Here is a 24,334-nt window from a genome sequence, read left to right on the forward strand (position 1 = left end):
ACTATCTTAAAATGTGCTTTTTCTGATTGTTTGGAGGGTCTCTTATTGGCGTCGTTCTAAATTGATCTATAAAGGCACCTAATAATTGCACTCATGCGAAACCTTTTTGTAGTAACTTGGCGTGGTACAACTTCTCAATAGTGACGGCGCTTTTCCGACGAGTTTTTGATATCGTATATGATTGTTTTCGACGTACTGGGGATTCTCAGAAGCGCCCCCAAATTCAAAAAATGTTGGCAGGGTAATGGCGTTTTCTTTTCTTGTAAAAAATGTGCACTTTTTTTGCATTTTGCCCGGAAAATGTACTTTTTAGTATCTTTTCTAAAAAAAACAGGCAAAAGTGCGAAAAGGCTTCGAATTCTGTTGTGAAAATAGTGCCATGATAGCATTTTTTTTTAGGTTGCTGGTAACATTTTAAAAATGCGCATTCTGTACAGACAAAATGACGGCAAAGCACTTTTTTCAGAAAAGAAAACACCATAAAACTACCTTACTAAAAATGCTTTGGATTGGAATTTAAATATATTTTGTTATAAAATGAACCTTGGCAACACTATCTACTTCTGTTTCGTATGTCAAAACAATACTTCAACATGTAAATAATGGACCTTATCGTGGATATGTTGATGGTTGAAGTATTGTATTCCTTTGTTTCCATTGCTAGCTAGCCATACTTTTATCAATATCAGTTTTAATTTCGATGTGTAAATATGGCGAACGAACGGGACAAAATTATCAAATCATGGGCTGGAATCAGTGAGCTTGCTCTAATCAAAGAGGTGGCTACCAAAGGAGAACATATAAATTTGTGTATTTCTTACTGGGCTCGGAAACGAAAAGTGTCTATTAAAGAATATGAAGTTTTCTTCCACGACATAGTACAGACCTATGTGAATAGGCTTTTGAATGAGCGGTTGGTGTGCAAGGCGGATACGGTCTTGCAAAATGTACAAAGGGATGTTAAGTGCTGTTTCTATCAGTTTGCATGTGAATGTAATGATACTGACCTTCGAGAACAGCTCTTGGAGCACTTGAGGAAAAAAGATCCACAAAACTTTGAAAAAGAGACTGTAGAACTTCGATTTTTCTGGGAATTACTGCAACAAATAAAACAGTCCGATGTCGTTATGGCGAGACTGAAGAAAAACATGAAAAGACGCATCAACTTGGAATCTCTTACATCACTGGACTCAGCAACACAGCAACACATAATGATTGAATTGTATTTTGAGACCAACAATGAAAGCCTCTTGCATCATTTAAACAAATTTATATTGTGGGATTTTTTGGTGGAGACCAATCAGATTAAAGAGATCATTCGATGGTGCAGTCAAGTTCATCGAAGAAGCAGGGGACAACCTTTTCCACGGAATGTTTCTGATTTAGAAGAAAAATACTACCAGTGGTCTATAGAACAAAAAATGTACGAACATGCAGTCTCATCACTTTCTAAAGTTAAAAATGATGTATTACGAAACTATTTTGCCGAAGCCGGGTACTTTTTCCCGGATGAAAGGAATTTAATGGAAATAGTCCTGCAACGCGTTATTATTACAGATAGTATGGAACTAAATCGAAAAACAATTAAGACTTTAAATCTAGGTCGATTTATATTTGAACGTGAGTTCTATTACCTACTATTGAATGACTTTGTTCCGACACGACAACTTGAAGAGTTGGCCGAAACAGAGAATGATGAATGCCTTTTAAAAAAGTTTCTGTATGCACTAAAAAATAATTCTCTTGAAGAATTGGAAGGTTTTAAAAAGGTATGTAATTCACAAATGCATGTGCAATATTTGTGTGTGCAATTCTTTTAGTCGAATATAAATTCTCTTGCACTTCTATGTTGTATAAAATTAATTTTTTTATCTGGATAATATATATGGATATACATATTCTTGATTGGGATCAAATGTAAAATTACAGATTTGGTTTGTAAACATAGTGGCGGGCTTTTAACTACGCCAAAAGCTAAACCTAGCTAGTTTAACTTTTTGTTCTTCAAGTTTATTATTCCAGGAATCTCACTTAAAATTACGATCGTCATATTCAATTTGTTAGATTTCCCTTACTTTGTTATTCACGTTCAACATTTTGAAAAAATGAATGAATTATGCTATGTTCACACTGGACAAATATTTGACAGAAATCGAAAAAGAATCCGTCGCCATAGCCAAACCAGTAAACACTTTGAGCTCATATTGGATATATAACATCATGGTAGGGATATTTTTCAAAAACCGTACCCAGATATTTGGAAAATGGTTGTGGAAAAATGTTTGACACTCATTTTGGTCAAATATTTGCCTAGTGTGGCCATAGCCTTAGTTTTACAACTTTTTAAACATATTCATTTTTATTTTAGATAAATTTATATGCGACAAATTATATTGAAGCACCAAAAGAAAAGGGAGAGCACAACGAATGGCCCCTTGCAACATTATTCGACTTCCTTACAAATTCGCCATCTCTTGCTAATTTACAATACGCCATTACATCTGGCTTACTAAGCTCACTGAGATATCTCAAGACCATATCGCATCAGTACAGTGAAATAAATTCGGCAGTCGCACATAAAAAGCTTCCAACAGTCTATGATCTGTTAAACATTTTTTTGGGTATCGATAATATTCGCCTAAATAAAGATTCAAAAGGCTTTAGAAAAGTCGCTTTTGCAGATGGCGGCAACAGGAAAAGTCACTGTCTAAACTTTATACATTATGTTAAACAAAGCCGAAGTGCATATGGCGTTTATTTGATGCTAGTTGACCAATTGCAGAATTATGGTCAAATTACAAAGACCCATTTGTTCACAACATGCGAAAGTGTCTATGAAATGACGCTTCAAACGCCAATTACAGACTATGAAGTAATAAGCCATTGCATTGCATACTGCGAAATTTTGGGACTTGATACCCAACAACTAAGATGTGTACTAAAATTGAGACAGTACTTGTATAAGAACGGTTCAGGCCCAGTGTCGCCGTCCTGCCGTAGAGACATTGCATCTGTTGTTGATGATACGGAAAGTTTGTTGCGGAGCCGTTTATCTGCTAAAGATGACATTGAAAAATTCCCCTTGAATGAGTATAAAGCTGTTATGGAATGCAAATCATTCACTCGCTCAACTAATAACAATAAAGGTTCCCTGGTAATGCAACATTATGCCGCAAACAATGATTTTTGGCACTTTTTAATTCTTTTGCATTACTTTGAAATACCTTTGGACCAAATAAAGTGTTTGGCGAAATATTACACTATACCAACCATAGGCGATCATTTATATAGGGCATTGTCGTTTAGTACGGTAAGCTCTGAGGTTAATGCATTGAAGAGACGTTCCAGTCTAACGAAACGTCATTTACAAACATACCAAACAAAGAAAGAGGAAAAACCGGCAACAAATACTTCAATTGAAACAATGACATCATCTCTGGCGTCAGGAAATGACATTCCAATTAGTACCATATGTGGTTCCATGGTAAATCATAACAATTTTGTTGCTAATTGCAACGCCGAAGGAGATCCTGATATATTTGCTCTAATTCTGCTAAATATGAGTTCAGTTGGTAATATTGAACATATTCATAATATTTCAAAGTTTTTGGAAGTAATGCATAGACAATTTTGTGACTTGGAATCACCCGTCGTCAAACTTCTCAGTACGGCCGCTGAACAGTCTTTTCCCATTATGGCAATAATGGCTGCTTCGATTGACATCGTGGACGGTAGTGGGAGAAATTTAAACTTGGAATGGTGCTGGTTGGTATGGTTGCTTGTTACAACAGAGCAATTGCATATGCTTCCTAATTTTGCTGTGGGAAATGGATCGAATGATTTTCCCTGGAATTTAATGGATTACCTTGTGACACAAAATCAAATTCAATTTATTGTGCGTAGTTTTGAAATCTTCTATCCTGACAATGCCTTAGTCCATCTATTTCGACTCATGCATTTGTCTTTGAAGAATGAATTTGGCGTCGAGTCCGTTCATGAATTACGAATGTATTTTCTTGCTTGGAGCTATGATGAAATCCACATGCCATTATGTTCTTGGCCGCAACGCGAAAAATTTATGAAACGTACTATACGAACTTTGCTCTTGCATATTCAAAATAACTTTGAATCCGCATTCGATCAATTGCAATTTTTGACTTGTGTTTGCAAATCTGGTCTGAGTGATATTGCTGGACAACTGGATTTCTGCCTTTTAAAGCAATTTATTGATATTTTAATGACCATAAATGGAGCAGCCCAACGATTTCCGCTAAATTTTATACATTTATTCCCTGGCGACCAGAGTGATGCCAAAGAATATGAGAGGATATTAAATTGTGTTTTGGCTGCGAAGGAATACGACGTAGCTTTACGTATGGCTTCTTTGCTCCATAAACCGATTGGAGATATCATTTACAGAAAATGGGTTGCATCATTGGAACAGCAGTTATCTAGTGACAAATTTGATAACTATTGTTTTCCTTTCGAACAATATGAAAGAGAAGTGTCCTCTCATTCTTTACCTCCGGAAACTTTGGTGAACTTTTTGCTTTACGCTTCTTCTCATTTACCAAATGGTGCCTACAAATCACGTTATTATGTTCTACAAAAAACTCTTAATGTTATTAAGCATCATCATCTGTTCCCCAATGAGTCATTTGACCGTGATCAAATAGAATACGACATGATTATAAACTATCTATGCTTCGAAGAGGAATCCGATGAAGCATCCTCATTAACTCTCTACCACTCCGAGTATTTTGAAGAAATTATGTTAATGGAGCGAAGGGTCTTATACAAAACATTTTTAGAGCTTAAGGAACTAGCTGGAATTGATGATCTCAATATAAGCAATAAAATAGAGCTGAAAGAGAACCAAAGAAGGCGTTTGGAATTCTTGCTTCATCGCTTGCTTGATGAGGGAGACATTGTTGAGGCATTGCGGTTACAAGAACTTTTTGACTTGCGACCTTTGGATTTACGTTTTATCGTTTTCTGTATGGCCTTGGCAGAATCAATGTCGTCTATATATAGTATGTCAGCGGATGAACGCCAATTACTAGGAGAAATAGAACGTTCATCATTCTCAAAATTTACAAAACGGACTCTTTGCTCCATTCCGGGAAGTGGTGGTGTAGGTGCTGGTTATTTATCTGATAGCTGTTCGACATTGGAGTTCGAAGAGATCCCATCAAAAGAGAAGCAGGAAACACTAACCGTTTTACAGGGAATAGCGTCAAAACTTAAATACGGCGTGAATTTGGCCAAACGCATAATTAGTTGTTATCGTTCTGCCATGTACCTGGATAAAGATTATGTAGATGTTTTACGAACTAAAGATGTAAACGTATTACTCCAAAGTATAGCTGAAGAAGGTTGCTTACATAGACTGCTTGTAGTGAGCGATATTTTAACTTCAACTCAAATGGAATCCAAGGAAATAGCTGAACTACTATCGTATGAGATAGCTACGGCAGTGGTTAGACCTCGCTTCTACATATTTAGCCAAGATCAGCACACCAAATCACCATTTCGTAATGCCGACCTATGGGGATACAACATAGACCGAGACTTACACTTATTCCTCGAGTTAACACCTGACCGTACAAAGCTTGGAGCTTGCCTTTTAGAATACTGTGATGCTCTCAAAGCTTATCGTAGGTACCAAGATAACAAGCCGTATGAAGCTAACGTTTACTTCGATCAGTTAGCGGGAATTATAGCGCGTTACGGGTTACCTAGCAATTCGAATGAATTGGGTTCTCTTAGCGCGAATCAAGGCCGGCCGCCCCAAGTGTTATCCCACAAAAAGCAAAATATTATTTATGTCGAATTATTAATAAAAGCACATCAAGCATTTGTTCACGAATGCTCTATGGAGGGTATAGCGAATGTATTAAATCGCTGCAAAATGCTTAACAATGTGCTGGCGCAAGCAAAATCTTGGTCATTAATTGTACGCATGTTAACTGGAATCGGTCGTTATAGGGAAATGTATTTCTGCTTCGACACACTTATTGAAAATGAGCAATTTGAATCGTTGCTTGGTCAATTTGATGAAGAGAAGACAATAGGTTTGCGACAGGCTATTTTGGCATATTTGCGAGAGTATTGTGATCCACAACAAGGAAAGGAACTTTTTAAATTGGCCGCACTGCACTTTCTTATGTACAAAGATTTAGCGGAATTATGGGAACAAGATGCTCAAGAAATCCAGAACAATATATATAATTCAATGAGTTTTGCATCTGATGATGGATCAGGGGCTACGATAAGATGTTTACGTTGCACTACAGAAGTTATAAATCAACTCTCTGAATCACTCCAATACTATGTTCACGCTACTGAAAATTATCTACTTGATAATAAACTGCTACTAGCGCAGAAAAGTGCTGCGAGAGCAGAATTAACCGCCATGCAGATAGATTTAGCCAACAAAGGTATGGAGAAGCCCCCAACGTCAAATGGTAGCCATTTATGTTTCTGCGTGATTCAGCTGACTTCGAGGCAACAATTTAAGAAATTGGTGAATGACGAGTTAAGGTAAGTAAATCTATGTTATAAATATGTACAATTACAGCACTCATATCTTCGACTGGTAAAATAAATTTATGAACTAAACACCCCAAAATTATTGTGGATTGTTACGCTTTTCCTGGGTTGCGTTTCCCCACGACTCGAAGATTGTCTAATTACCTAAACCGGGGAAGAACCAGTTTAAAATTAAAGAACTGTATTGTGTTTTGGGACGTAATGTGTGCCCAGTCAAAATTAGGGCCATCTTTTATGATGCGGAGCATTTAAAGGACATTTTCGTACTATAGGTGTGTACTATGTTCGGTTTTTTCACCAAAACACCAAATTAAAAGTACAAAAATATAAATGAAGATGATTATATTTTTATCAAGTCTTGTATAAGGATGGAAAAGATCTAAGGAATTGATTGGGAATCATTTTATATTTCTAAATTAAATAATTTAAAAAAGTTACCGTGAAAATAAGCTGGTTTCAGCTTGAAAACTGAACATAGTACTCAGCTTATGACATAAAATTTCCCCCGAGACCTATCGTTTCTTTTGTTACTATAAATGCAGTAAAAGTAAAACTAAGTATATAAGTGTGGGTCGAGGGCCCCCCAGAGACCTTACTACGCTTATGGACATCGGGACAGATGGGACACACGTCAGCTACACTGTTATCAATCACTAATAAGTAGGAATTGAGGCGGCTGCACTTGCCTGATCTTAGTTGGGCCAAAACTACCCTTGTCTACCGTGGGAGGTATCTCCCCTCCGGTGTTATGGACAGGGTTAACCTTGTCACCGCTTCAGCTACAGTAACCTCATGAATCCTGTTCAGACATGTCTGGTATGCTGCCTGATCTAGAGGCTCTCTTTTATAACGCTGGATCTCGCGGTCTAGAAGGTGAAGATCAACCCTTACATTCCTGGGTGGAGGTTGCCTATCCACAAGATGGTGATTTCGAAACTTGACACAAATAGCTGTAATTGTAGGACCACTTTTTGATATAGCCTCCATATAATCCGACACCCAGATTTCCCTTCCTCTTTGAAGAGCAAATTGTATCTGATCCGGTTGAAATTTAGTAGGTGATATTAGTATATGCTCTCTCCCAACCATACAAGAATTGGTCCATAACTATATATAGCCCCCATAAAAACCAATCCCAGATTTGATAGGGGCAAACGTCATCCGATCCGGTTTAAATTTCAATATATGCTCTCTAACAACCATGCAAAAATACATATAGCCTTATCAGCAATGAAAACCAAAACAATCGTTTGGCTTCTAACCGTCAATATATGGCTAATTGTAATTTATGAACTGCAAAATAGGAACAAAATTTCTTTAGATAAAAATGTATACACCCAAAGAAATTTGTTAGTAAACGCAGCAGAAAAAATCTTCTAAAACAGCAGAATATCTGCTGAAAACTCGATTACCATTAAACATGTTCTAGGGATGGAAAAATGTTAAACTAGGTCTATCGTAACACAATAAAGCAATTTATTAAAATGCTTTTTATTTGCTAAAAATCTAAATATATCTCAAATTAAGGCATAGGAGAAAACATAATGTTTGCTGATCGTATTTAGGAGCTTTTAAGCATATTATAGAGCTAGAGCTCGACCAAAACGGGTTGTTTGGCTGAAGTCGAAGTCAATGTTCGGCAAAAAAGCAATAATTGGCCGAAGCCAATTATTTTCTTGAAATTTATAATTAAAGAATTTGGTGTGGTTTAATCCTAATGGGTGTTTTGACTGAGACAAATTTAACACTGGGACAATTCGATATAAAATTAATTATTCAAAAAGCTTCGGCCCTGATTAATTGGCATCTTGACGACGAAGGTCGATTCGTGGCCAATTTTTGGTCGAATGACGAAGCCGATTCTTAGGGCACGAATACAATTACTGATATTTAATACACATTATTTGCCATATAACAGCAGCTGCTAAAATATCTGTAGTTAGTTCAATTTGGTGCTGATACAAGCAGAATGAAATGTGAGCATTTACTTTGTTGATGGTAATAAAAAAAAATCTCCATTTTAACATAATTTTGAGTCGAAAACGCTAGCTGTTAATTAATACATTATGATTAAAAATAATAAATATATTTTCAGTGTATCCCAGGCATTGATATTAAGTCGAGCATATGGCTACGAAATCATTTGGTCTGAAGTTCTATTATCCCAATATATAATTCGAACAAAACAAAATTTTTTGGATGAATTCTTAAACGAAATCGATATATCAGATGATATTATTGAAAACGTCGTAAAAGGGTAAAATTATATTAGCCTTTAATATTGAAATAGTCTTTACTATTTATTATTCTTTCAATTTTTTACAGTATTCAAATTTATGCCAAACAGCATAGAATTACCAAACAAATGGATGAACACATAGCACAGCTAATCCAGTTGGTTTCATCTGTTAGCCTAAAATATAAATTGGCTTCCGTTCTCACACTGAAATCAACAATATTGTCGTTAATCAATAATGAGAGCGTACATTTTTTGAGGGATACCAAGTTTGGACGAAGGGACGAACATCGAAATTCATGATACAATCATATAATAAGACTTTTTATGGAACACTTTCCGAAGTTATTGTTGGTTAATTTTTACTAGTATTATAGAATATTACACTGTTATATATTCTTTAGTATTAAATATTTTAAAACATTAATACGTTATGTTTCAGTTTTTGTTTTTTATTATATGTGATAGCCAGCCGGAAAAAAGACGTAAAAACAAGTTTTCGCACATTATAATTTCAGGGACAATTTTCAACTTCAATATGATAACTCCAATATACTATCGTGGGAGCCCCCACATAGGTTCAATCCCAGTTTCTGCCAAATACAAAAATGTTTTGAACTCGGGCCTGTAACAACAGACATCCTGAGTCTGTAACAACAGACATCCTAACCTAATATCTCGCTAATGAAGTCTCCCCGAATTTTGCTTGGTTCCAAAAGTATTTGCAAAAGCAAAGATGAACACAAAATCCTGAAGGCGTTGGCTGGTAAGACAATCCCCGAAGGCGTTGGCTGGTAAGACCAGATATTTGGAGACATATGTAACGCGCCTCAAATATCAATACCACCCTACAAAGCTATTTTATTTTTTTATTTCTGCATGATTGTAACATAGTCGATCAACCCTAAAACAGTTACAACTAAAATACAAATAGCATTACTACTAGAAAAACTTAAATATAAAAACATATAAATAACAATTAAAATAAATATAGACCTATTTTTTAATTTATTTATATATAAAATAAATATTAATAACAAATAACACAGAATGAGATTAAGAACAATATAAAACTAACTTAAATAATAATAAAAATTACCAACAAATGACAAAATCTACTACTTATAAAATTTCTTATATAAAAAATGAATTTAGGTACAATTACAATTATGCATTTTCAAGAACTTTCATTTAAATGTCATTTAGTATGGCATAATCATAAAGTTTTTGCTTATATGTTTTTAGCATCAAATTAAATTTATCGAATAAAAAACAAGGCTTCAATCGGTTTAACAATACTTGTACAATTGCTTACTCCGCAGCTAAAGGGCAACTTTCTAAAATCTGTAGCAGAGTTTATAAAGCGCTATAAAGGCCCGTTATGTCTTCATAATATTGGTTTTGATTCAAATAAGCCCATTTATGTGAATGAAAACCTTACAGCATTAAACTTCAAAATACTGCAGGAAGCAATTAAGTTGAAGAAGAGTAACTTAATTTCTTCCGTCTTTTCGTACCGTGGATTAATTCATATTAAAGTGAACAAAAATAATGAAACCATTCTAGTAGAAAATACTCAGTTTCTGCAGACATTTTTTTGGCTCCGCAAATAATGCTAATTAAAAATTTAGTTTTCTTTTCATTTTTAATTTTGTTTTAAGTAAAATTTGTTATAAACATTTTGAGCGTACACCCAGAGAAATGGTTTGTTACAATTCGATCATTACAATAAGGTGATAATGACAGTAACTTACTTTTTGTTACAAGAACAAGGTTTTGATTATTTCCCCCATTATATATCTAATACAACAGTAAAAAAGTTCACAAAATCAAATAGGAATTCCCATAACCATTCAATTGGTTACAATAACCAATGCCGATCAATTTAGTTTTATGTTTCATAAAATTGTTGAACTAACCAACAAACACCAAGCACAACTAGCTTCTTATAATTTATTTAAATAAAAACGATAATGAAGTGCTGAAAACATAGTTATTTCTCTTAAAATTGTGAAAGGTATATTGGTGAACAATTTTTGACTTTCCAAATAGAATAAAGTGATAGTTTTTCAAATATTTTTCCAGACAGGCTGCCAGGCTGCCTCCATTGGGAATAAAAGCACTGGCTGATAGACGCTACAACATGTAACTTGCAACTTGAAACTCAACTTCAATATTTTATTAATGCATAAAAATATCTTAAATGTGATGTGATAGTCGTATAAATGTTATATTTATGAGAATTTATAAATGTTTAATAAAATTAATAATCATCTAAACAATCGTGTTTTACTTGACCACAATGATTATTTTACAACTATCATAAAATGCACTTTCTCTGATTGTTTGAAGGGGCTCTTATTGGCGTTTTCTAAATGTATCCAGATGGGTACCTAATAATTGCACTCATGCGATACTTTTTTGTAGTAACTTGGCGTGGTACAACTTCTCAATAGTGACGGCGCTTTTCCGAGGAGTTTTGGATATCGTATACGACGGTTTTCGACGTAGTGGGGATTCTCAAAAGCGCCCCGAATTCAAAAAATGTTGGACGGGTAGTGATGGCAAAATACTTTCATGTACATTTCATATTTTTTCATACGCTTCCCCCATCACAGTTGACGATTGTTGCAGTGTCACTTACGAGTCTGTGGTAGCGATGGGGATGAAATGTAACTTTGAAATGCTGGCAGGGAAGTGTGCATGGATATGACGTTTACAGAAATGACCGTACTACGAGAACTGGCGGGGGAGTGGCTATTCATATCAGAAGCAACATCCCATGCATAGTTATTTCTCTTAAAATTGTGAAAGGTATATTGGTGAACAATTTTTGACTTTCCAAATGGAATAAAGTGATAGTTTTTCAAATATTTTTCCAGACAGGCTGCCAGGCTGCCTCCATTGGGAATAAAAGCACTGGCTGATAGACGCTACAACATGTAACTTGCAACTTGAAACTCAACTTCAATATTTTATTAATGCATAAAAATATGTTAAATGTGATGTGATAGTCGTATAAATGTTATATTTATGAGAATTTATAAATGTTTAATAAAATTAATAATCATCTAAACAATCGTGTTTTACTTGACCACAATGATTATTTTACAACTATCATAAAATGCACTTTCTCTGATTGTTTGAAGGGGCTCTTATTGGCGTCTTTCTAAATGTATCCAGATGGGCACCTAATAATTGCACTCATGCGATACTTTTTTGTAGTAACTTGGCGTGGTACAACTTCTCAATAGTGACGGCGCTTTTCCGAGGAGTTTTGGATATCGTATACGACGGTTTTCGACGTAGTGGGGATTCTCAAAAGCGCCCCGAATTCAAAAAATGTTGGACGGGTAGTGATGGCAAAATACTGTTACGAATTTGATAATTATAGATATAAGTTTATTTAAATTAGTTTCCGTTAATTTAAAATTTCAAATTGTAACGATAAAATTTCGCTATCACTTGTTGGAATCATCTATTCATTTTCTAGTATTTTCCTGAATTTCTTTTATGTTCTTTTGCTTGCTTACCGAAATGTTAGTTCTTACTCTCTCATAGAATAGCAACCCCTTTGCTTTGTTATTCTGCATTCTCATTTCATATCATTGTCTATTGTCATTGTTGTTGTAGTAATGCGAGCATATATCTATGTGAGTGTGTATGTGTTTGGCAGCCACCAGACGAATAACTTAATGATCGTAGATCATTCTAGCATTGTCTAAGAATGTTCTGGCGTTGCCAGAATATTGTAGTGCTACCAGAATGTTCTCGTATTGCCACACCGTCATATATAAAAGCGCTCGCATACTGCTAACGAGTCAGTCTTAATTAAAGCGTCAAACGAATAACTTCAGTGTGAACGAATTGTAAAGTGTGAAGTCATAGTAAATAAATTGTAGATTGTCGTTATTTAAAAGAACTGTGTTTTAATTGTCGGGTAATTAAAAACGCCTAAATATAAAAACGTAACAATACTTTCATGTACATTTCATATTTTTTCATACGCTTCCCCCATCACAGTTGACGATTGTTGCAGTGTCACTTACGAGTCTGTGGTAGCGATGGGGATGAAATGTAACTTTGAAATGCTGGCAGGGAAGTGTGCATGGATATGACGTTTACAGAAATGACCGTACTACGAGAACTGGCGGGGGAGTGGCTATTCATATCAGAAGCAACATCCCATGCAGAGTTATTAGTAAATCTGATGCAAACGAAAAGCTTGAACATATTCTAATTGAAACTGTAGTGAATTCGCATAAACTATGCATTGGTTGTATATATCGTCCTAATCAAAATGTACCATATGGAAATCTGATTGATATTCTTACCAACTACATAATACATTATGATGATGTAGTTATTGGAAGTGTCTTGGCTTGCACATAGTAAACACGATTAATCCTACCTTTTTTACTGAAACAAGCGACAGTCTAATAGATATTTTTCTAGTTAGTAATGCGGACTACTTTACGATCAACTTAACAAAATTTTCTATCGTATGACGTACAATGTCCTAATCTCGAAGAAGCGAAAATGTTCTTTAACTTTAAGAGAATAAATTTTAATGGAATATTGATGGAGATCCAAAATATAAACTGGAATAGTATTTACAAAGACTTTGTAATTATAACAAGATGTCCAAATTGCCTCTTGTTCTTGATGTATTGTGCTTGTTGGCAGGTTTCTTTGCAACATTTTCCCCAATTCCTCTTTAAAATTGTATTCGTAGCAATCATATGTGTAAATGGATGTGTTCGGGGGACCAATAATGTGACTCCAAAATTTTTCGTTTAGACAAAAACACGAACAAAAAGAGATAAAAAAACAACAATTGACAAATAAAGAAGGTAAAAGAGGGAAACATTTTGAATTGGCCGTTACTAAGGGCGTGTTTCCAAAATTAAAACTGTAAAGTAAAAATTCCTATTTTCTCAGAAAAACTGTACAGAACTTAACGCAGAAAGAACACCAGGGAACATAATAGACATCTCTTAATGATTTACATCTTAAGGTGGGTATTAAGTACGAGTTTAACAGTTAAAATTGCCATTTTTATTGTCATATAACTATAAATAAACCATATTAGTCATTATGTCTTGTATTGCAATGCAATTTGTAAAGATACGGTACCAATAAAGACACAACAAAATAAAAATAAACACAATTTACTTGAAGTAATTTCTTTTCTCATAAATGTTGAATAAAAAGGGTGCAGAAACAGGCCTATTAACCAAATTGAAAATTCTTAATTTTCTTTTCTTTTTTAGATTCGTAACATCATACCCATTTTTTCCAACTCTCTCATACATGTATTGAGCTAAACTCGTGAGCCTATTGGAAAAAAAAGAGGAAGCATATAGACATCTTGTTAAATCAGATAATCTTTGAGTATTTATGTAATTGAATCGATTGATGATAAGTTAGCATTTCTGAACATGCATTTACGCAACAATTTAGACGTGTGCGGAGGACGCAGAAAACCTGGTTCAACGATGATGTAAGAAGTTTAATAGACCGCAGGATTAGAGCTTATAAATGATGGAAGCGGTTTAAAACTCCGCAATTACACAAAGAATTCTGTACATTAAGAAATGAAGTTAACAAGTCTATACAAACGGCTAAGCCAAACCACTACACAAATAGGTTCAGAAACGCAATTGGTTCTAAAAGAAAATGGGATACTATACGTGAAATTCGAATAGGGAGAAAAAAGTATGCTACTGCCAATGGTAACTCAGATTCAATTAATGAAAAATTTATAAAGGCTAATACAACCAATGTAATGAGATGCTACCGAACCTTAATTTTTAACCACCACAAAGTACTACGTCATTATTCAACCATCGAACTGAACGGACGTGTTTTTTAATAGCGGATTATTTCATCGTAATAAGCACTTATTACGAAATTCACGGGTGGTAGAAAATGAAACCACCATGCAGCGAAATTAAAAGTCATCCACTGGGCTGCTAACTTCAGGGCCTAGTGGACGGCTATTGACTGAAGTTAAAATTTGGGCAGTGACCAAGAGTCAGGCCCAATTAGTCGACCGGTAGACGGGTTGACAGGTGGCGACACTTTGGCAATTCCAACCTTTTCTAAGGTAACGACATCAAAAGGAGATAATCCCTCACCAAAAGGGATTCAAAGAACGCAGAAATGCTTTATTTATCCTCAAGAAATTAGGATCTGTCGACCCAAGCACGTTGTCGGCTAAAAAAAGCGATTCCTTAAAATGGGCTCAAGGAATTCTTGAAGCTAGCAAAAGGGAAGATCACCGGATGAACTGCCATCCTCTAAACGGGATCAAAGCAAAAATGGGGGGAAATTGAGAACGCGATGTCTGGTGTCTACTCAGAGGTGCGAAAGAAGTTTCCCGGACCAAGTCCTCGATAGCAAGATGCTGGATGGTATCAAGGACGATATAAGTTAATAGCATTTTCGGACCAGAGGTCTATGGATTGCTTTAAAGCTGTTTTGATGCTAATTGGTGAAGTTTGGTAAGGAGACGCTTTGGAGGTGGTCGATAAAAAAGACATACCGGCTAACCCTAGAGCACATGCATGGATACCTGTAAACCCTACTGATCCTGAGTAAATACTAAACAGACTAAAGGAATGTAGCCCAGATCTTCCAACCGCCGATTGGTAGGTTGGTCGTTTGGATGAGGTGGATGGACCAAGGAGACATGCGGTGTTTATATTGAACATTGAGTCGCTGTCACATCTAGCCCAGACCCAAGGACGTGTAAGTTATGGCTTTCATGATATCCATATGAAGGTATACAAAAGCGATCAGCCAAAGGATTCCGAAACGGACAAGCCTCCGGTAGAGTCAGAAGAAGAAAAAACTTGCGAAGCCGAAGGAGACATAAAAACTGCAGATATTGACGAACATCGTATGCGGGAAGTCCCTACAGGCTCAAACCTCTCCAAAGCTGAACCGTGGATTGTTGCGAGAGTCACCGAGATCTGTGAAGAGGAAGCTCTTGATGACTCAATTGAAGCGGCTGATGTGACGGTGGTTGAAAATTTGGTTGGTTCTACGGTTCCTCCAGATAAATCTTCACCATTGTAAGGGCGCTTGTACTGCCTTAAAAGTTCTCCTGGTGAAAGGATACTTAGATATAGTTCTTATTCAAGAACCATACATATATAAGAACAAGATCTGTGAATTAAGCACTCCGGGTTTCAAACTTTTGCATAATACCGGCAAACATATAAATCGAGCATGTATAATTGCCAAAAACGAACTAAACTGGTTTCTGCTTCCTTCATTGAGCAATGCAGACACCGTCGTAGCCAGTATAGAGATATCCAAATGCAAATACTGGGTATCTTCGGTCTACATGGGACATGATAGGGGGATGCCTCCATGTGCCGTTAAGACCTTAGTTGAGGAGTCACTGAAAACAAAGACAAAACTCATTATGGGATGCGATGCAAATGCACATCATAGTATTTGGGGAAGTAGTGATACTAATGGAAAGGGAGAGTCGCTAATAGAGTTAACTACTAACCTGGTAGTTTGCAATAAGGGAGATGCACCAACCTTCGTCACCAAAAACAGGCAAGAGGTGTTGGACGTCACCTTGGCCTCTCCGGAACTGGATGATAAGATATTTGAGTGGCAAGTTTTGAGGGAACGTAGCTTCTCAGATCATCGCTACATCAGTTTCAGATTGGCTATTCGTACTTCAAAGGCCATATTTCCGCCAAATGTTAGGAAATCTGATTGGAATAGGTATAGGGAATCGTTCGATATGATGATACGGGAAATACCGGAGACAAATATGAGCACTGTGCTTGCACGAACACGCAGTGGAGCGTATTATTAAGGCCTTCAACATCTCACTGAAAGCTGCATGCCGTAGAGGGAAGCCAAGGGGGAAAAATCGACCACCATGGTGGTCTACGGAGTTAAGTAATATGAGGAAATCCTACAGAAAGCTCTTTAACAAAGCAAAGTCCCCGAGGATTGGGACGCTTACAAGAAGAATCTGAGAGGATCCAAGTGAGAACTGAGGAAGGCTCAGCATAACTCAGCATAAGTCCCCCAGGATTGGGGCGCTTACAAGAAGAATCTGAGAGGATCCAAGTGAGAACTGAGGAAGGCTCAGCATAACTCTTGGAATGTTTACTGCAGGAGTATTGAGAATACGCCCGAGGCTTCCAGACTACGGAAGGAACTAGCATCCACTAATTCCGCTCCAGGTTTCACCAAAAAACATCGGAGGGCAATTGGACAACGTCCAGTGAGGAGACGCTGGAGGTACTATTGGACACACATTTTCCTGGAAATCAGACGGTTGAACCATATTCTGGCGGTGCCACAGTGGCTCAGCGGTCATTTCCTATCGAGGAAATTGTATCGGAAACTAGAATAAAATGGGTGTAAAATAGCTTTGGGCTATCCAAATCCCCCGGACCTGATGGAATTACTCCGGCGGAGTTACAAGCAGAGAATGAAAGAATTATCCCCTGGTTAACGGTGATATATAAAGGATGTATAATCTTAGCATATATTCCAGAAAAGTGGAGGGAAACAAAAGTCGTTTTCATACCTAAAGCGAGAAAAGCCTTTCAATCTAGTGCGAAGGATTTCTGACCAATCAGCTTATCCTCATTCCTACTTAAGACTCTGGAGAGGGTGATAGACATTTATCTTAGAACTAGCGTCGATACATGTTTGCTCTCGAAACGACAGCATGCATACTCGAAGGGCAGGTATACCGAGACCGCTTTGCATGAACTAGTCAGCTTTATCGAAAGCTCACTATCTGTCAATGAATACACAATCGTGGCGTTTCTAGACATCGAGAGGGCATTCAATAACGTACATCCGAGCTCGATATTAAATGGACTGTCAACTCTGAATGTTGATCCAAGTATACTTAAGCTGCTAATGAGGAGACGTATTTCAGCAACACTACACACAAAAATTTTTTTTTTCTGATTCAATCACCAAATTAATTGATCCAATTAATTTTTTAATTGAAATGTCTTCAATCACGAAAATGATAGTATCAATTACAGTTTTAATTGGGCATAGATTAAAGAATTAATTGATTTTTTCAGCAAATTTCAATTAATTTTTTAATTGATTCAATTAAAAATTTAATTGATGTTGATTGCAAAACTCAATTAATTTATTAATTAAAAAAGGTAACTATTTTTAATTACTTTCTGAATTGACTTAGAGTTTTTATTTGGATTAACAAATGATTGTTTGAAACACATTTTTAATTAAAAATTAAAAAAAATCAGCACTTTTTTAACTGAATTAGTCTTTTTAATTAAAAATTTTAAAAATTTCAATCATTGGCTTAATTAACTTAATGTTTCTATCATGATTAAAAAGTTAATTGTATCAATTAATTTATTAATTGAAAACATTTTCAACTTCAATTAACTTTTTAATTGGATATATTTTGGTGATATTTTTTTCTGTGTAGGACTCCCCAAGGAGGAGTTCTATCACCTCTTCTTTGCTATAAACAACCTTCTGGCTTCCCTAGAAAAAGGGATAAAAGTGGTAGCATACGCAGACGTTGTGGCTCTAGCAGTCAGGGGAAAATTCCCATCCACAATCAGAGATGTTATACAGAGAGCCCTCCGGATGACTGAGAAATGGGCGAAAGATAATGGCCTTGGAGTAAATCCTGCAAAGACAGAATTAGTCATGTACTGCAAAGATCGCAAAACTCCTTCGGTTAAGCCCATATCCTTAGGGGTATTGAAATTTCCTTTGGTGAGTGTGCAAAATACCTTGGCGTTATTTTGGACAGGAAGCTGAACTTTAGGCTTAATATTGAAGAAAGAGCGAGAAAAGCCACGGTAGCTTTGTACTCGTGCAAAAAGCCAATAGGAAAAAAGTGGGGACTAAAACCGAAAATTGTGCATTGGCTATACACGGCAATGGTTAGACCTATAATGCTATATGGTGTTGTAGTCTGGTGGCCAGATGTGCCTAACGTAGTGGATTACACTCTGGCGAAACCACTTTTCGACAAAAAGTTTGAATCTCTAATTCCCAACAGTGAGGTGTGGTGTACACAGACCCCGGAGAATAAAAGATATATAGATTTCTACACTGATGGCTCAAAATTGGACGGACAAGTGGATTTCGGAGTATATTCTAAAGATCTGGAACTTCGAATACCTTACATATTCCAGCGGAACTAGAATCTGTTGATATGTCTCTGGTTATTTGCAAGCTCTTACTGCGTGAGAAGACTGTTATGGGCCAAGCAAATATGGCCCCATTTAAACTTGAACCGCACACTAGATATGTTAGTGGACTCAAGACGTCAGATATCACTCCTGATATCTGCTATAACGGGTCGCTGCCTGATAGACGAATTTGCAAAAACTATTGGTGCGAACTATAATGACTACTGTATGAGCTGTCATGATGCGGAGGAAAAGGAATCAATTAAACTCCTCTTGTGTGAGTGTCTTGCATTTTGTGTAAGGCGTAAACGTATTTTAGGGACATATAGCTTTAGATTACTGGTGGACCTGGAAAACGTTAACTTAAGCAGTCTGTTAATGTTTTTGGAACAATCTGGTTGGTTCAACAAAAGAAAATAATAAAGAAGATTCAGTGGTTAAAACTAGAAGTGCCCATATGTAATAGGTACTTTTAGTTGAATGTGGTATCACAATGGACCAAATAGTCTAAGTGAGCCTGAAACTTAATCGGGCTGCCACTTTAACCTAACCTACTACGTCTTCTTTTACACCATCTACTGCGTTTGAGTTTTCTTGCATTGACTGTTATGAAGCTGCTTCAAGTTGTCTGTCTATTAAGTCCAATGCTGTTGGCTTTAATAATATCTGTCCACAACTAAGAAGAATTATTCTGTCGTATATAATAACTTATATAACTCATTTATTCAATACTATTTTGACAACTAGTCAATACCCAAAAGCTTGGAAACACGCTAAAATAATTCCTCTACCTAAGGCAATGGATGAGTATCGGCCCATATCGATCTTGCCATTTTTGTCCAAAGCATTCGAACGCATTCTGCACAATCAAATTAGTCATTAACTAGATTATAAAAATCTTCGGTCAAGCAGACAATCGGGCTATAGGCCCAAACACAGCTGTGTAACGGCCCTAATCGATGTTGCTGAAGATCTAAGAAACTGCAAAACTATTTTAATTTCTCTACAACTGCCACGTCACTTATATACAATTACATGTCCATGCGTATGCAATCTGTTGAAATTTGAAATGGGGTTTCCAAAGCACTTTACGTAAAAAATGGTTTGCCGCAGGCGTCAATATTGGGACCCTTACTTTTCTGTTTGTATATAAATGAGCAAGGCATATTAATTAAAGGTAAAGTCACGAGCAAACGTGTGTACACCCCATGATATTTAGAAAGTCAAACTAAAATGACAGGTCACTTAAGTTGACATTTTGTGTATGCGTAGTGTTGTTGTATTAACACAATGTAAATAAAAGCAATATTTATGTACACAAAGAATGTAAACAAACCTACTAAACGTAAACAAAGCCTTCACACAAAAAAATTTTTTTCTGATTCAATCACGAAATTAATTGATCCAATTAATTTTTTAATTGAAATGTCTTCAATCACAGAATTGATAGTATCAATTAAAAAATTAATTGACAGTCAATTAAAAAATTAATTGATTCAATTAAATATTTAATTGATACTATTAATTTGTGTGATTGATTTTTATTTCAATTAAAAAATTTGTTGAATCAATTAAATTTTTAATTGAATATTTTTTAAAACTCAATTAAGATTTTAATTGGAAAAATTTTCGTGAAATTTTTTTCTGTGTTTGACAAGATGAATGTCGATTATAGTCACCTGATATCATGACTTTACTTTAATATGCCTTGATAAATGAGTTCCCAAATCAACTTAACCACGTCAATATACATATTTACGCGGATGATGTGCAAATATATCTGAGTTGTCTCAAAAACATGTTATCTGATGGTGTACGAAAACTAAATAATAAGTTTGCATAAGATTAACAAGTGGGCCTTGGCGAACAATCTTTTAATAAATCCGAATCTATCGAAGTTCATGCTCATCACAAATCGAATGCGACTATCCTGTGTTAATTGGTAACCGGCGTATACAACAAGTATGCAAAACCAAGTAATATTTTATAATAACTTACAATGGAATGATCATATTTATACACCACAAAACATACGATTATTATATCTTTTAAAAATGCTTTATACAGATACTTTAATTAAAATGTTAATTTATAATTTCAATTTTTTGTAATACATTACTTGTTACAAATGTCATTATTAATTTATTATATGTAGTTTTTCAAATCGTATCATGTTTGTGTTAGAGGTGTGCACGTGGCAAGAAATTGTCGTGAATCACGCGTGAGTCGTGATTCACGCTGACGGCAACGGCGTGAGCGTGATTAACCAACCAAATGTGCGTGAGCGCGAGTCGCGAAAATAATATCTTCGTGAGTGTGCGTGCGTAACGAATTTCGGAAAAACACGCTCACCAAAATAATCCCGCTTACGAATATAAAATGTTTACGAGTTGAACTCATTTATAATTTTAGTGACATCCTAAAGGTAGACATCCTAGGTGGTAAGAGTTTTATAACGCACTCGATTTTACCCATACTCATGTTTTCAGTCAGGTTCTATAGGTAAATCACACATAAAATTATTCGTGAGTCACGACATTTAAAAGATTTTCGTGCGTGAGTACAAAATTTCTTTTCGTGAGCGTGAGTCCTACAAAAAAATATCGTGCGTGAGTACAAATTGTCTTTTCGTGAGCGTGAATCCTACCAAAAAATATGGACAGGAAGCTGAACTTTAAGCTTAATATTGAAGAAAGGGCGATGAAAGCAACGGTAGCTTTATACTCGTGTAAAAAGGCAATAGGGAATAAGTGGGGACTAAAAATAAAAATTGTGCATTGGCTATACACGGCAGTGGTTAGACCTATAATGCTATATGGTGTTGTAGTCTGGTGGCCAGATGTGCCTAACGTAGTGGATTACACTCTGGCGAAACCACTTTTCGACAAAAAGTTTGAAACTCTAATTCCCAACAGTGAGGCGTGGTGTACATAGACCCCGGAGAATAAAAGATATATAGATTTCTACACTGATGGCTCAAAATTGGACGGACAAGTGGATTTTTGAGTATATTCTAAAGATCTGGAACTTCGAATAGCGAAAAGATTACCTAATCACTGTAGTGTTTTTCAGGCGGAAATATTAGCAATAAGAGAGGTGGCGAATTGGCTGAGAAGTAATGTTCCAAAAAATGTTGTCATTAATATATACTCAGACACTCAACCTTACACTCTGTGTTCCTTAACTCGAAACGGCCATCGACTGCCGCAAATCTCTCAACGAGATGGCTGAGCAGTACAATATTCACCTAATATGGGTGCCTAGCCATAGGAACATACCGGGGAACTACGAAGCAGATGAGTTAGCAAGGCTAGGAATTACCTTACATATTCCAGCGGAACTAGAATCTGTTGGTATGTCTCTGGCTACTTGCCCGCCTTGCATACACAAGGTCGTGGGTTCGATTCCTGCTTCGACCGAATACCAAAGAGTTTTTCAGCGGTGGATTATCCCACCTCAGTAATGCTGCTGACATTTCTGAGGGTTTCAAAGCTTCTCTAAGTGGTTTCACTGCAATGTGGAACGCCGTTCGGACTCGGCTATAAAAAGGAGGTCCCTTGTCATTGAGCTTAACATGGAATCGGGCAGCACTCAGTGATAAGAGAGAAGTTCACCAATGTGGTATCACAATGGACTGAATAGTCTAAGTGAGCCTGATACATCGGGCTGCCACCTAACCTATCCTATCCTATTGGTGCGAACTACTGTATGAGCTGTCATGATGCGGAGGAAAATGAATCAATTAAACACCTCTTGTGTGAGTGTCCTGCATTTTGTGTAAGGCGTAAGCGAATTTTAGGGGCATATAGCTTTAGGTTGCTGGCGGACCTGGAAAAAGTTACCTTAAGCAGTCTGCTAATGTTTTTGGAACAATCTGGTTGGTTCAACAGAAGAAAATAATCGAGAAGGTTCAGCGGTTAAAACTAGAAGTGCCCATATGTAATAGGTACTTTTAGTTAATGTGGTATCGCAATGGACTGAATAGTCTAAGTGAGCCTGAATCTTAATCGGGCTGCCAATTTAACCTAACCTACCAAAAAATATCGTGCGTGAGTGTGCGTGAATATGATTTCTCCGACGTGAATGTGCGTGAGCAAAATATTACTCACGTGCACACCTCTAGTTTGTGTATGTAATGATTGTACGTTACAAATCACACACTGTAAATAAAACGGTTTTATATATTGTGTTGTCTGTGAATACAAATAAATAAAGGATCGCACAAGAAATGGAGGTGGTGGCCTGGCTTTCATATTACACCGCTCCGTGCAGTATAGACTTATCCCAATTGTGGGATGGGGGTAGCAGTCAAGTCTGGGGCTGCCGAAATAGAGCTATACAATGTGTATATACCGCCGATTGGTAGCTGTGCTCTAGGCTATAGCCCAAATATTGAGTGGCTGTTGTGCGGGCATAACCGGTTGGTTCTAGGAGACTTTAATGCCCACCATGAACTCTCAGCTAATGACCAGAGAGGCATAGCTGAGCAGATAGATGACTCCACATTTTGCACGGTGAACGAAGAGGCCTCACGAGAATTATGGGTGATTGCAGCAGTTTGCCATATATTTCTTTGGCATCACCTGGTCTTATAAATGACGTATCCTGGCAACCCGTCATTTCACTGGCACCAGATCACCTCCCAATAATTCTCACCATTATCCGACCCTCCGATTTCATAACCTCTGAACGCCGGACGTTTATCAACCAAAAGAAAGCCAACAGGGAAGGCTTCAGAGAATACGCAGATCGCCGCATCAATGACCAGAGGACGTCCCGGCCAACAGTGCTCTCACTGTCTCTCGAATCCCGCTACTAGGGATGATGGTATTTCAAATTATTCAACCGACTTACCATAGCCGAAGTTACCGAAGTAATAAAAAGCGCGAAACCATCCAAAGCGCTGGGCCTTGACGGAATCTCTATGCTAATGCTGAAGCATCTGGAAATACTGGAAGTTGAGTACATGACCAGACTCCTCAATTTGCCCTTAGAATCTCTCATTACACCCGATGTCTGTAAAATGCGTATGGGGATTCCACTACTGAAACCAGGCAAAGACTCGAGCAAGGGTGAATCGTACAGACTGATTTCCCTTCTCTCGCCAGTAGCCAAGACAATAGAGGCACTACTCCTCCCCAGCGTTGTGGAGAATTTTCCAGCTGCTAATCATCAACATGGATTCCGTAAAGTGCACAGTACGACAACGGCTTTGCATGTCATTTCACCTTTTATAAATATAGGACTCAATCAGCCCAAGGACGGTTTCGTGGCGCTTGACCTATCGAAAGCATTCGATACGGTCAACCATGCCAGACTTTTCGAGGACATCGAGTACACGTCCCTACCGGCAGGAACCAAGCGTTGC

At 36.8% G+C, this 24,334-nt stretch overlaps 1 protein-coding gene across 3 annotated transcripts; it reads left to right on the forward strand.

Moving 5' to 3' along the window:
• The first annotated feature begins 592 nt into the window (after nucleotides 1-592).
• On the forward strand, nucleotides 593-11,867 carry LOC142221248 (spatacsin). 3 transcript variants are annotated; one of them, XR_012717971.1, is made up of 4 exons: nucleotides 593-1,769; nucleotides 2,369-6,543; nucleotides 9,307-10,805; nucleotides 10,874-11,867. XR_012717971.1 is itself a non-coding variant. In XM_075290905.1 (4 exons), exons 1-4 carry the CDS (start codon nucleotides 711-713, stop codon nucleotides 9,089-9,091), a joined length of 5,610 nt encoding a protein of 1,869 aa, XP_075147020.1. In that variant the 5' UTR covers nucleotides 593-710; the 3' UTR covers nucleotides 9,092-9,215. The 3 variants fall into 3 exon arrangements, 2 of the variants coding, with proteins under 2 accessions (XP_075147020.1, XP_075147021.1); XM_075290905.1 differs by lacking the exons at nucleotides 9,307-10,805; nucleotides 10,874-11,867 and adding exons at nucleotides 8,648-8,809; nucleotides 8,878-9,215; XM_075290906.1 differs by having other exon boundaries at nucleotides 9,307-11,867.
• The last annotated feature ends 12,467 nt before the right edge of the window (nucleotides 11,868-24,334 follow it).

Source organism: Haematobia irritans, chromosome 1 (genome assembly GCF_050003625.1).
Source record: "Haematobia irritans isolate KBUSLIRL chromosome 1, ASM5000362v1, whole genome shotgun sequence".
NCBI classification, from domain to species: Eukaryota; Metazoa; Arthropoda; class Insecta; order Diptera; family Muscidae; genus Haematobia; species Haematobia irritans.

Excerpts from the sequence above, each read along its gene's own strand:
- LOC142221248 (XM_075290905.1), top strand. The coding sequence starts at position 711 with ATGGCGAACGAACGGGACAAAATTATCAAATCATGGGCTGGAATCAGT. Across the intron at positions 1,770-2,368 it reads AATTGGAAGGTTTTAAAAAG|ATAAATTTATATGCGACAAA; the intron begins GTATGTAATTCA and ends TTTTTATTTTAG. Across the intron at positions 8,810-8,877 it reads ATTGAAAACGTCGTAAAAGG|TATTCAAATTTATGCCAAAC; the intron begins GTAAAATTATAT and ends AATTTTTTACAG.